Source organism: Penaeus monodon, chromosome 35, assembly GCF_015228065.2.
Source record: "Penaeus monodon isolate SGIC_2016 chromosome 35, NSTDA_Pmon_1, whole genome shotgun sequence".
Classification (NCBI taxonomy): Eukaryota; Metazoa; Arthropoda; class Malacostraca; order Decapoda; family Penaeidae; genus Penaeus; species Penaeus monodon.
In genome coordinates, this window is record NC_051420.1 from 495611 (window position 1) to 510610 (window position 15000).

General features: G+C 43.9%; 1 protein-coding gene across 1 annotated transcript in view; it reads right to left on the minus strand.

Moving 5' to 3' along the window:
* Positions 1-15000, minus strand: part of LOC119594941 — a gene marked incomplete in the record, with an annotated part of 108936 nt that overhangs the window by 61779 nt on the left and 32157 nt on the right. Inside the window, 1 exon segment of the mRNA XM_037944009.1 lies at positions 6146-6323. Coding sequence (XP_037799937.1) covers positions 6146-6323 — 178 coding nt within the window.

Here is a 15000-nt window from a genome sequence, read left to right on the forward strand (position 1 = left end):
TCAAGTTTCGAAACAGACCAAAGGGGTTCCTGTTTTAGCTTTCTTTACAGAGCTAAATAAATAAATAAATAAATAAATAAAAAAATAAAGGCTTGTTAATTAACATAATTTCTGACATTGAGAGTTTTCTTTTGTATCGTTTTTTGTTTGTTTGTTTGTTTGTATTTTGTTTCATAATATCACACACACACACACACACACACACACACACACACACACACACACACACACACACACACATATATATATATATATATATATATATATATATATATATATATATATATATATATATATATATATATATATATATACTAAAATAGCAATAATACTAAACATAAAAACATACAAAAAATAACCAATAATATCCATTAGGCAATTAGACACCCTAATGACATCATTAACGAAAGAATGACGTAATTAGGCGGAGAATACTTCGTTATTTCTCTGGCGCCAGGCGAGTGTTCGGGAGAGGGGGGGGGAGGGGGAGGGAGGGAGACGCACGCGAGGAAATGAAGGGAGGGAAAAAATGGGTTGGTTTTCCCTTCTCCATCTCCCTTTCCCTTGCTCCCTTCTTTTCCTCTCTCCTTCTCCCTCTCCTTCTTCTCCTTCTCCCTCTCCTTCTTCTTCTCCTTATCCTTCTTCTTATCCTTCTCCGTCTCCCTCTCCTTCCCCTTCTCCTTGTCTCTCTCTCTCTCTCTCTCTCTCTCTCTCTCTCTCTCTCTCCCTCTCCCTCATCTGGAACAATCCGGCTGTTCTTCGTCTTGCTTGTTCGTCCGTTTATGTTGGCGTGTGTTATGTTCTCCGTTCCTGGCCGCGACAGAGAGTTATGCTGATACATTCTCTAAGTTCTTTCTCTCTCTGTCTCTTTCTTTCTTTTTCTTGCTTATTTTCTTCTTCTTTCTTCCACTCCCACTGTTCCTATTCCTATTTTACTCCCATTCCCTCTCCTTCTCATTCTCATTCTCTTTCTCCCTCTCCTTCTCTTTCTCACTCTCCTTCTCTTTCTCCCTCTCCTTCTCTTTCTCCCTCTCCTTCTCTTTCTCCCTCTCCTCTCTCCTTTTCTTTCTCTCTCTCCTCTCTCCTTCTTCCTCTCCCTCATAACCTCTGTCTTTGCCTCTTTCATTTTCATTTTCATTTTCATTCTCATTCTCATTCACCCTCTCCCTCTCCCTCTCCATCTCCCTTTCCCTCTCCCTCTCTCTCTCTCTCCCTCACTCTCCCACTCCCACTCCTACTCCCTCTCCCTCTCGCTCTCTCTCTCTCCCTCTCCCTCTCCCTCTCCTTCTCCCTCTCCCTCTCTCTCCCACTCCCACTCCCTCTCTCTCTTTCGCCTGACAACAAGTAACACTCAAGTTAAAGCGAGATACCACAGGTCAAGGTCCTGCTTGCTGTGAACTGCTTATCTTGGCAAGCGATGCTGGAATCTTGATATGTACGTGCATATCTGCATCCGAACATATTTACGTAAACACACCGATTTAGCAATACGTCAATACGTACATCTGCGCATGCGTATGCAGCGCGTGTATGTATGTATGTAGAGATGTATGTATGTATGTATGTATGTATGTATGTATGTATGTATGTATGCATGCATGCATGCATGCATGCATGTATGTATGTACGTATGTACGTATGTACGTATGTACGTATGTACGTATGCATACCTCCATCCTACAAATACCGTCACACACCATCAAGCCAGAACCATGTTAATTTGCCTTCCTTCGACAAGCCGCGAGGCCCTGACCCATTTTTCCGCCCGGGGGCACCCATCGCCCCGGGCCGCAGCGAGGGCCACAGACACCCCAAAGGTCAGCCAGCGCGCGACTCCCTCCTGACCTTCGCGCTCTCGGAGACCTTCCAAGTGCCGCGCTGACAAATGGACGTGTAAATAAGATGCAATCGAATGAAAGGGTTAAGTGGGGGGATGGGTGGGAGAGGGGAGGAGAGGTGGGGATGAGGGAGAGGTGGGAGAGGTGGGGAAGAGGGAGAAAGGGAAGGAGGAGAGATGGGGGCTAGGGGGTAGGATAGAGAGAGGGAGGGAGAAGAGGGGAAGTTGGGGGTAAGGGAAGAGAGGGTAGGGAGGGGAAAGGAGAGGAGGGATGGAGGAGGATAGGAGGGTAGATAGAGACAAAGAGAAGGACAAGGGGAGAGAAAGTAGGAGATATTAGGACGAGGACAAAAAGGGGAAGAAGAAGAAGAAAAAAAAGAAGACGAAGAAGAAGAAGAAGAAGAAGAAGAAGAAGAAGAAGAAGAAGAAGAAGAAGAAAAGAACAAAGAAGAAAAGAACAAGAACAAGAACAAGAAGAACAAGAAGAACAAGAAAAAAAAAAACTTCCCTCTTCTGCAAAGTTCCACGCCGTTCCCGGGAGCGCCCCCCCCCCTTCCCCGCGGGTGTCGATGGGCGTGTCTGTCTTAAATAAGCAGGTCGTGTCTGGTGTCTGCGGGGTGTCTGGTGGCTCTTGCGAGGCTCTATCATTTCCGCCGTCGTTCGGGTGTCTGGTCTTCTTCCTTTTCTTCAACTTCGCATTCTTATTATTTTTTTCTTTTTCTTTTCCTTTTTCTTTTTCTTCTTTTCTTCAACTTCGCATTCTTATTATTATTTTCTTTTTCTTCTTTTTCTTTTTCTTTTTTTTTTCTTTTCTTTTCTTTTCTTTTTCTTTCTTTTCTTTTTCTTTTCTTTTCTTTTTCTTTTTCTTTTTCTTTTTCTTTTTCTTTTTCTTCTTCTTCTTCTTTGTCTTTTTGTTCTTCTTCCTTTTCTTTTATTATTATTATTTCTTTTCTTTTTCTTTTTCTTTTTAATCTTCTTCTTCTTTGTCTTCTTCTTCCTTTTCTTATTATATTATTATTTCTTTTTCTTTTTTTTCTTCTCCTCCTTCTTCTCTCCTAGTCCTATTTCTTCTTCTATTTCTTTTATCCTTTTCTTTTATTCTTCTTCTTCCTTCTCCGTCCCCTCCTTCCTTCCTTCCTTCCTTCCTTCCTCCCTCCCTCCTTCCCTCCCTTCCTTCCTCCCTCCCTCCCTCCCTCCCTCCCTCCTTCCTTCCCTCCCTCCCTCCCTCCCTCCCTCCCCCCTCCCTCCCTCCCTCCCTCCCTCCCTCCCTCCTCTCCTTCCCACCCTCCCTCCCTCCCTTTTCACCCACGAATTATATTACGAAAGGAAAACCAGTGATCAGTCTTCCCGCTCGTTTCTGACACCAAGGAAAACAAAATATAATTAATATGTTTATCTTTCTTGATAATCTAAGCGACACCGGCCTCGTTTCCTAGTACAGATTGGTGTGGGGGGGGGGTGGAGGCGGGGGGATATCAGAACTCAACAATAAGTATATTTATCATCATCTATTTCCATTCTGTCATCCTCAACGTCAGGAGCGAGGTTTGGCGATGATGATAATAATAATAATAATAATAATAATAATAATAATAATAATAATAATAATAATAATAATAATAATAATAATAATAATAATAATAATGCAATAATAATAATAAAAATAACAACAACAATAATAACAAGAAGAAGAAGAAGACGAAGAAGAAAATGAATAATAATAAGAAAAAAATAAACGCCAGAAAACAAAAACAGAAAAAAAATAATAAAACAGCAATGAACACTTGTCAGCAGAACAATGAACACTTTCAACTTTACTTCGCGACCCCGAGGTTCGTCCAAAGCTGATGCTCACGTTTTGCCTGACTTTGCCAAAATAAATGGAACACTTTGGCCAGGCCTTGAGCAGGTAAACATACATATAAACTCGGGAAGTGTGGTCTTTTTCCTTCGTTTTGGCTTTCATCTCTCTCTCTCTCTCTCTCTCTCTCTCTCTCTCTCTCTCTCTCTCTCTCTCTCTCTCTCTCTCTCTCTCGTTTCTATTTTCTCTCTCTTTCTTTCGTATTCTCTTTTTTTCTTTCTCTTTCTCTACTCTCCCTCCTCTCTCTTTCTCTTTCTTTTTCTCTCTTTCTATTACTCTTTCCCTTTCCCTTTCTCTTTCTCTTTCTCTTTCTCTCGCCCTCTCCCTCTCCCTCTCCCTCTCTCCTCTCTTCCTCTACTTCTCCTCTTTTCCCTCTCCCTCTCCCTCTCTTCCTTTCCCTCTCTCTCTCCCTCTCCCTCTCTCTTTCCCTCTCTCTTTCCCTCTCCCTCTCTCTTTCCCTCTCTCTTTCCCTCTCCCTCTACCTCTCCCTCTCCCCCCCCACCCCCACCCCCACCCCCACCCCCACTCCCTCCCTCCGTTTTATTCTCTATTTAATTTATATTTTCCTTTTTTCCTTTTTTATCTTCTTCTCTAAAGGACATCTCGTGAATATGACTCGAGTCGAGGCCACGTGATTGCGAATGAAAATAGAATGCGCAAAGGTAAATAACCCGTGATAGAGTAAACGTGGAGGAGAAGGGGGAGAAGAGAGGAAGGGAGGAAGGGGGGGATAGAGGGGAAGGGGGGGATAGAGGGAAGGGGGATAGAGGGGAAGGGAGGAGGGGGAAGGGACGGGGGTTTAATCTTGGTCTGTGGATGTATACATGTGACAGATTTAAAGAACAAATATGCATTAAAAACACTGTTGTGCTTGCTTGCTTGCACTCGTGTATGTGTGCAGGGCAGGTTGTTCACGCTTTCGTCTCCCCACCCCTCAGCTGCCCCTCCCCCTGCCTTTCCCCCCTTTTCTTCGCTTATTAACCCCCTCCCACCTGCTTCTATGTGTTTTTCTTTCTCTCTCTCTCTCTCTCTCTCTCCTCTCTCTCTCTCTCTCTCTCTCTCTCTCTCTCTCTCTCTCTCTATCTATCTATCTATCTATCTATCTATCTATCTATCTATCTCTATCTCTATCTCTATCTCTATCTCTATCTCTATCTCTATCTCTATCTCTATCTCTATCTCTATCTCTATCTCTATCTCTTCTCCCACTCTCTCTTTCTCTTTTCTTTTCTATATACTTATTTTTTCACCTACTTACTTACTCTTTCACCTACGTACTTATTTACTTACTTACTTACTTGCTTGCTTACTTGATTGCTTGCTTACTCGCACACACCTTTCCCGTTCGCCCCCCACGCAAGCAAATATACCAGTAGGCGCAACCGCACACTCAAACAAAAGAATGCAGCATATTCGCAGACTGTCCCCGGGTTGTAAACTCTACGGGGACAGCACACCGCATTTCACTTACACAACCTTTAGAATAATAAAACCCTTAAGGGAGAACCACGCAACACTTTTATACCGAATTCCTGGAGATCGCGAAGGGCGTTGGGACAAACAAAAGAATTTCGGGTTAAAATAAAAAAATATAGAAAATAATAAAAAATGGAAAATAGGAAGGTTACAATAGCAAAACTAAATACAAAATAGGAAAACCATATTGTCTGAACAGCCATTTGGGTACGGTCTGAAGGCCCCGGCAAGAACAAGAGAATAGAACCTAAACTTTAATTAATCAAATACTGAATTGAAGTAACACGATAAAAAAAAATAGAGTTGAGATCCTACTGCGTTGCAACAACTGTGGGTTAGAGCCAGCACTTCTTCCGGGATAAGCCCCTGGATATAATCTAATATAAGGCTCACAATGGCGTGGAATGCACAGGAGTTTTTATGGACTGCACGTGCTAGTATATGTGAGGACATGCATGCACTTATGCGCACGGGAACACAGGCACACAAACATGCATACATACATTAATGGACACATGTACGCAGACATGAATACTCTCTGTCTTATCCTTTCCCTCTGCCTTGTTAATATTAATCTGTCTGTCTGTCTGTCTGTCTGTCTGTCTGTCTGTCTGTCTGTCTGTCTGTCTGTCTGTCTGTCTGTCTGTCTGTCTGTCTGTCTGTCTGTCTGTCTGTCTCTCTCTCTCTCTCTCTCTCTCTAACACACACACACATACACACACACACACACACACACACACACACACACACACACACACACACACACACACACACACACACACACATTCTAACTCTCTCTCCCTCCCTCTCCCTCTCCCTCTCACCCTCTCTCTCTCACCCTCTTCCTCTCACACTCTCCCTCCTTCTTCTCCCTCTCACCTCCTCACCCTCTCACCCTCTCCCTCCCTCTTCTCCCTCTCACCTCCTCACCCTCTCCCTCCCTCTTCTCCCTTCTCTCCCTCTCTACTCACCACTTTCCATCTCTCCTTGACGACGTGGCCTGGCTGCAGGAGGTCCTCGCTCGTCATGGTGATGTTCTTGTTGTTATTGTTATTTTTGTTGTTGTTGTTGTTGTTGTTGTTGTTGTTGCGGTCCTGCAGGTCTCCCGAGTCTTCATGTCCCCCGCTACACGTGCTCACTCCGGCGCTCCTGTGAGGAAGAGGAGAAAGTGGTTAGCGACGATAGAGTGGAGAGGGAAGGAGGAAAGAGGGGACAATGCAGATAAAAAGGGGAGAAGAGGGGACAAAATACAAATAAAAATTGGAAGAGGGGACAATAGAGATAAGATAAGGGAAGAGGGGACAATGCAGATAAAATAAGGGAAGAAGGGACAATGCACATAAAATAAGGGAAGAGGGGACAATGCAGATAAATAAGGGAAGAGGGAAAATACAAATAACAGAGGGAAGAGGTGAAATGGGGGAAGGGAGGGGAGGTATAAAACAAGACGAACAAAAATAATATAAACAGAATACTTCTTCCGTCGTGATTCGAAAGGATAATTCATAATTCAATAATATATATGTTGTATATTTTTTCTTCTCCGCTTGAAGATTGTTTTAACAATATTATGAAAATATATGTTCCCTTTTGTGCGAAATATTGCAGTATAAATTCCAAAAAAAAAAAAAAAAAAAAAAAAAAAAAAAAAAAAAAAAAAAATATATATATATATATATATATATATATATATATATATATATATATATATATATATATATATATGTATGTATATATATATATATATACTATATATATATATATATATATATATATATATATATTATATACATATATTATAATATATATATTATATATATATATATTATATATATATATATATATATATATATATATGTAAAGAAATGTGCAAGGAAAATGAAACTGATTTCTGCTGGCGACATGTGGCAGTCCACCCTTGTCAGGCGGGAAAATTGCGATTTTTCCTTGTCTTCAGTTACTCTCTCTCTTTCTCTTTAGCTTCGTTTCTCTATCTCTTATTCTTTCTTTCTTTCTTTTCCCTCTCCGTTCATATCCCTTCCTCTCTCTTCCCTCTCCCTCCTCTTCTTCCTCCTCCCCTTCTCCCTCCCTCTTCCTCCCCCACTCCCTCTTCCCTCCCCCTCTACCTCTTCCCTCTCCCTCTTCCTCCCCTTCTCCCTCTTCTCCCTCTTCCTCCCCGTCTCCCCCCCCACTCCCTCTCCCTCTCCCTCCTCTCCCACTCCCTCTCCCTCTCCCTCCTCTCCCACTCCCTCTCTCTCTCCCTCTCCCTCCTCTCCCTCTCCCTCTTCCTCTCCCCAATCACCCACTTCCCCAACCATCTTCGCTCGTTCGGACAGAATCAAGAAGAAAAATTGCGGTCGATCAGCTGAGTCACTTTCGGTTTCGTAAGTTTTTTTTTTTTTTTTTTTTTTTTTTTTTGAGGTTGGGGGGGGGTTGATATTCTTCTTTCGGTGTTTTTTTTGTTTGTTTTGATTTTTTTTGTGGGGGGGGGCTTGTTTATATTTTTTTGTTGGTGTGTTTGTTGTTTCAGGTTCTCGGCTGTCTTTGTTATTCTCTTTTGCTGATGGTTAATATTTGTCTTGGCCGGTTCCTATTCCCTTATTTTGTAATATTTTCTATGACGGGAGGGAAGGAGGACAAGCAGAAAAGAAAATATATACATACATCCATACATAAATACAGGCAGGAAGAGACACACACACACATACATGCACACGCACACACACACACACACACACACACACACACACACACACACACACACAGAAAGAGAGAAAGAGAAAAGAGAAGAGAGAAGAGAGAAAAGAGAAAAGAGAAAGAGAGAAAGAAAGAAGAGAGAAGAGAAAAAAGAAAAAAGAAAAGAGAAAAGAGAAGAGAGAAGAGAGAAAAGAGCGAGAGAGAAAAGAGAAGAGAGAAGAGAGAAGAGAGCGAGAGAGAAGAGAGCGAGAGAGCGGGCGGGGCAGCGTCGCCGGCCGCGTAACCGGATCTGGCCGGCGTACCTGCGGCGGCGAGGGCCCGCGAGCGGCTGTCGCAGTCTCGTGGACCCGAGTCCCGTGACACGCCGTGAGCGCACGCACGCACGCACGCACGCACACGTGGACATAACGGTTACGCTTGCGCAGAGATAAAAAAAAAAAAACATCCACAGAAATATAATACTCATACACGTAAGCGCTTGTAAGCATACACACATGCAGACGCCACCAAAACAACAGAAATAACAACAACAAAAACAACAGTAAAAATAACAACCATAACGACAAAAACAGCAAAACAATAATAGCAACAAAAATAACAACAAAAACAACAACAGTAAATATAACAACCATAACAACAAAAATAGCAAAACAATAATAGCAACAAAAATAACAAAAACAAAAATATCAAGAAGAATAACAACAAAACAACAACAACAACAACAACAGCAACAAGCGAGTCGCCACTTGTAGAAACTAAAAAAAAAAAATTCTCAGAAAAGACCCAAACGTACCCTACCTTCCCCCCCCCCCCCTTCTACCGTCTCCCTCTGCCCATCCTCTCTTCTTATCCCTCTCTTCACCCCCTTTCGCTTTTCCCCTCTCTTCCTCTTCCTCTTTCTCTCTTCTCTCTCTTTTTCCTCCATCCCTCTCAGTCTCTTCCCTCCTTCCCTTCTTATCCCTTTTTATTTTCTTTCTTTCCCAAGAAAGAAAGAATTATCCTCTTTCTTCTGTTCCCCTCTTCCCCCTTCCTCTTCCCTTTGCCTTTTCTTCTCTTCTCTTTCCCTTTTTTCTTCTCTTCTCTTCTCTTCTCTTCTCTTCTCTTCTCTTCTCTTCTCTTCTCTTCTCTTCTCTTCTCTTCTCTTCTCTTCCCCTTCCCCCCCTCCTCTCCCACCTTCCACTTCTTTTCTCCTATCCCCTCTTCCCCCTTCCTCTTGCCTTCCCCTTCCCCTTGCCCATCCCCTTCTCCTCCACCCTCTTCCTCCTCTCCTCTTCCCCTCCTCTTCCCCTCTTCTTCCTTTCCCCCTCCCCTCCTTCTCCCCTCGGCCCAATACAAGATTTCCCTCGAGGACAGAGAGAAGGTGTCCCAAAAACCGTTTCCTTAGGCTTTTTTGGGACACCGTTTCCTTAGGCCTCCTGATTTTTTTCTAAGTAGGCCTAAATAAAAAGATTTCTCTCTTTACGTCACGAGGTATGCGCTTGTGGATAAAACCAGCGTACTGTACGTGGGTGTGAGCGTGTAAGAGTATACTGTGTGTCAACATATGTGTTTGTTTGGTGTATTTTATGTGTGTTTGTTTGTTTGCCGTGTTGCGTGTTAGTTAGCTTGATATGTTGCGTGTTTGTTTGTTTGAAAGAAAGGGGGTATTCTAAGAGCACTTTCTTTTGCTTTCCTGCCCCCTCTTCCCTCCCTCCCTCCCTCCCTTCCTCCCTCCCTTCCTTCCTTCCTTCCTCCCTCCCTCCCTCCCTCCCTCCCTTCCTTCCTTCCTCCCTCCCTCCCTCCCTCATACGCTCCCTCTCTCCCTCCCTCCTTCCCTCCTTCCCTCCCTCTCTCCCTTCCTTCTAAGTCACAATGAAAACCCAGAGAAAGAAGAGGAGGAGGAGGGGAGGGGGTAGGAGAGGGGGAAGGGGAAGGGGAGGGTGAGGGGAGGGGAGGGGGTATGAGGATGGGGAGGGGAGGGAGAGGGGAAGGAGGAGAAAGAGAAGGAGAAAGAGAAGGAGAAAGAAAAACTGAAATACAGCTTTTATATAACTTATTTTATTCTCAGAACAAGAACTCGGCTTCTGTCGGGACTTCCCCTTGTGTCATGTTTTTTTCTTTCTTTCTTTCGTTCTCTTTCACAGAAATAGCTGTTGTATAAATAAATATACAAATAATCAATTAAATAAAGAAATAATCCCGCATATGTATGTATATATTTACATCCGCGCGCGCGCACACACGCACACGCACACACACACACACACACACACAACACAACACACACACACACACAAAACACACACCCACACCCACACACACCACACCAGACACAACACACCGCACGACACAACCAAGATAGACAGATAGATAAAAAGATAGATAAAAGATAATATATGATAGATACAGATATACAACACATTACGACATCTACATCATACAAACAACCATACTACAAAAATATTCGCGCAGAATGATAAAAAGTCAAATATAAGTTTTATTGTAAAGGTTATCGGTTATGCTAATGAGAGGTATTCTAGTAGGAAATAAATCGATATTAAATATGCTTATAAACTTGTGTAGAATTAATTAATACGGAAAAAATAAAACAGAATGAACTTAACTAAATAACCACACTAACTTTTACTCTGACACAGGAATAGTTTAAATAACAGAAAAATAATGATGACAAAATAATAGTACAATAAATAAATAAATGAAATAACAATGATGATGATAATAATAAACACAACAATAACGATAACAATAATAAAAATAATAATAAGAAAAATAATAATAATAATAAAAATAACAAAACAACAGCAACAACAACAACAACAACAACAACAACAATAATAATAATAATAATAATAATAATAATAATAATAATAATAACAACAATAACAATATCAATAACAATAATAACAATAGATAATAAACAAATAAACCACAATAGTTATTTAATAAAAAAAAAAATCGAAATCTGAACACTAAGAATAAAGAACGACTTATTACAACGACCACAACGACCCTGCCTTAACGACCTGAGGAGTTTGTCTCTTAAAAATAATGCATGGAGGGGTGAGTGAGGTGGGGGGGGGGGATTTGGGATTCCCTCTTTACCCAAACCCCCCCTATCTCCACTCCCCCCCCTGCACGTAATACCTTCTCTACATATCCCCTCCCCTTCACCCTGTCTACCCCCCCCCTTAACTGTAAAGGGATTTTTTTCTCCCCTCTCTTACCCCCCATACACAAATACCTCCCTCTTCCTAGAAAAATATCAAGACCCTCTTCCCTCCCTCCCCCTCTTCCTCCCTCCCTCCTCCCTCCCTCCCCTTCTTCCTCCCTCCCTCATTCACTCACTCACTCACTCACTCACTCACTCCTTTCCTCCCTCCCTCCATCCCTCCCTCTCTCCCTCCCTCCCTCCCTCCCTCCACGTCCATTTAAACGTCTGACGTCAGAGGGAGTTCCCAGTACCATACCAAAGACGTAAGGCGTAAACAAAGCTGTTTATTATATATATTTATTTTTTTCTTTTTCCTTTTCCTTTCTATTTCTTTCTCTTTCTTGCTCTTTCTCTTTCGAAAAATAAATATAATGAAAGTGAGAATCTGAGAGAAAGAGAGAGAGAGAGAGAGAGAGAGAGAGAGAGAGAGAGAGAGAGAGAGAGAGAGAGAAGAGAATGAGAATGAGAATGAGAATGAGAAAGAGAAAGAGAAAGAGAAAGAGACTGAGGGACATATAAGAGGCGGAGAAACAGAGAGAGAAAAGAAAGGAGAAAAAAGGAGAAAAAAAGAAAAAGAGGGGAAAAATAACAGAGAAAAAACAAAATATTAACAGTGAAACACAACAGAAGATAGAAAGAGAAAATACTCCAACGAAAGGAAGAGACAAATGCAACGAAAGAAAGGAAATATATACAGAAAGAAGACCAGAAAGAGAAAGAAGATGAAAGAGAAGAGAAAGAGAAAGAAAATTTTAAAAAGAACAAAAAAGAAAAAAATTAAAAAAAAAAGAAAGAGAAACAAAATGAAAAAAAGAGAAAGAGAAAGAAACTGAAAGAGAAGAAGAGAAAGAGAAAGAAAATTAAAGAGAAGACCAGAGAGAGAAAGAAAATGAAAAAAGAGAACAGAAAGAGAAAGAAACTGAAAGCGAAGAAGAGAAAGAGAGAGAAACTGAAAGCAAAGGCCAGAGAGAGAGAGAAACTGAAAGCGAAGGCCAGAGAGAGAGAGAAACTGAAAGCGAAGGCCAGAGAGAGAGAGAAACTGAAAGCGAAGGCCAGAAGCAGGCCGCACGAGAGCCAGAGGAGCGGCCGAGGCCAGAGCACCTCCTCCTCTGCCAGGGCGGGGCGTCGACAGCCCATGCCCCGCCTCCCGTAGCACAGGACGGGCTTAATTGGGATTACAAATAGGCTAATCCCTATTTTTAGAAGGGATTCAACACCAGGGGGGATTAAGGGAGAGGATTGGGGTGGGGGGGAGGGAGGAAAAAGGGGGGGAGGATGGGATGAGAGGAGGGAGAGGGAGGGAGAGGGGGAGGCAGAAGGGTGGAGGAGGGAGGAGGGGAGGAGAGATGGAGGCGGAGGGGAGGGGGAAGGAATGGGAGGGAGGAATCAGGTGAGGAAGTGGAGAGGGGAGTGGGGGGAGGAGGGAGGAGGAGGGTGAGGGGAGGGAGGAGGAGGAGGAGGAGTAGAATGGGGTAGGGGAAGGCAGAGGGAGGGAGGAGGTGGGGCAGTAGGGGGGAGGATGTAGGGAGGGGGGTGGAAGAGTGTGTATACTTGCCACGCCCACAAGCCTACCTGTTTAATCAACGAAGCAGGTGAAAAAGGTACATTTTTTGACGTTTTGTTTTAATTTTTTTCAACTAGTGATCTCATAAACTATTTCCTGCATTTATCATGCATGCGTCATATAAAATCCTGTATACAAAAGCGAAATATTTAAACACACACACACACACACACACACACACACACACACACACACACACACACACACACACACACACACACACAAACACACAAGCACACAACACACACACACACACACACACACACACACACACACACACACACACACACACACACACACACACACACAAAACACGTGCATTGATAACCATGACCCATAAAGACGGACGGCGCATGACAGGCCCTTGCATGACAGTCACATATGGCCAACCGCCCACTCTCTCACGCCCCCTTTACCCTGGCTGTCACATGCCGCCCGTGGATTAGCCCGCCCACGCGCCCAAATCCCTTATGAATATTAATAACATTATATGGGCGTGTGGGTTATCAAAGCCTTCGTAATTATTAGTGCAATAGTACTTTTTTTTGTTGAAGTGTCATATGATTATCACCCTTCGTGCCATTACTACTTCTTTTATCATTACTACATACAATATCATTATCATTATCATGGTTATTATCATCATTATCATTACTAGCATTATTTTAACATTATCTTTATCTTTATTATTACCTTTATCATTATTATTACCATCATCATCATCATTATCATTATCATCATTACCTTCATCATCACCAATACTAACATTATTTTAACATCATCTTTTTATCTTTATTATCATCATCATCACCATCACCATCACCACCATCATCACTATCATCCCCATCATCATCACCATCACCACCATCATCCCCATCATCATCACCATCCCCATCACCATCACCATCATTACTAGGACACAAGCAAGCCAGAGAGTGACCCAAAACCGGCCCCGGATCCTCCTCTCAGTCCCCGGGCCCACACTTTCTCCTGCGTGGCTCTTCCCCAACCCTAATGAGCTGCGGGTCTGGCACGCTCTCGCCCCCCCCCCCGCCCCCCTAGACACACCCCCCGCCCCCCTAGACATGGGCGTGGCTCCGTGCACGTGTGGCTTGGCGGTAATATCTTTGTTGTTTTGTTTTTGTTGTTGTTTTTTCTTTCTGATTACTTATGTTTCCTTTCTTGTTCCTTTGTCTCTTGTTTGTTTGTTTTTAGGTTTATTTGTTGTTGTTGTTGTTTTCTGTTCTTCTTCTTTCCACTTCTCCTTCTCTTTTTCCACTTCTCTTTTCTCTCCTCTCTCTTCCCCCTTCTCCTTCTCTCTTCTCCCTTCCCTCTTTTCCCTTTCCCCTTCCCCCTTCTCCTTCTCTCTTCTTTCTTCGCTCTTTCCTCTTCCCCCTTCTCCTTCTCTCTTACCCCTTTTCCTCCCCCTTTCACTCTTCCCCCTTCCCTTACCTCCTCCTCCTCCTCCTCCCATCTTCCACCCCCACCCCAGTATCCCCCACGTCCTCCCCCACGTCCTCCCTCACGACCACCCCCCCACCCCCCCCCCCCCCCCACCCCCTCTTTGCTTCACGACTTCCTAAGCGAAGGGAAATGAGGTGTTCATGGGCGCCTGGTAAATTCTTCCCCCTCCCCCCCTCCCTCCTTCTCCTCCCCCTCTCACCCTCTTCTCTCCCTCACCCTATCTATCCCCTCCCGACTCCCCTCCCCTCCCCCTACCCCTCTCTCTCTCATCTCCTTCATCCCCCTCCCCCCTCTCACCCTCCCCCCCTATCTCATCCCCTCCCGCTCTTCTCCCTCCCCCCCTCTCCCTCTCCCTCTCACCCCTCCTCTCTCCCCCTCTCATCTCCCTCTCACCCACCCTCCTCTCTCTCTCCCTCACCCCCTCTCTCCATGAGAAGTTCACGTGGTAATGACTTAGCTCATTACCGCGCTCGCCAAACCCACTTAATTTCCCTCCCCCCCCTCTTCCTCCTCGTCTGTTGGGGTCGAGGGGGGGGGGAGCGGATAGGAGGGGGTAGGAACAGGGGAGGGGGAAAAATGGGATAGAGGGGATAGGAGGGGAAGGGGAAGAAAGGGGATAGGAGGGGGTAGGAGGGGAAGGGGATAGGAGGGGGTAGGAGGGGAAGGGGATAGGGGGGGATAGGTGGGGGTAGGAACAGGGGAAGAAAGGGGATAGGAGGGGGTAGGAGGGAAGGGGGTAGGAGGGGGGGTTAGAAAGTGGGTATCTCGGCTCCTTATAAATAAATAAGTAAATAAATAAACGATTGGCAAAACGCAATCAGTTAACGATCAACACAAAACAACCACGAGATATCGTATCTGTGTTGAAAGAAATTCGACAAGGCTCACCC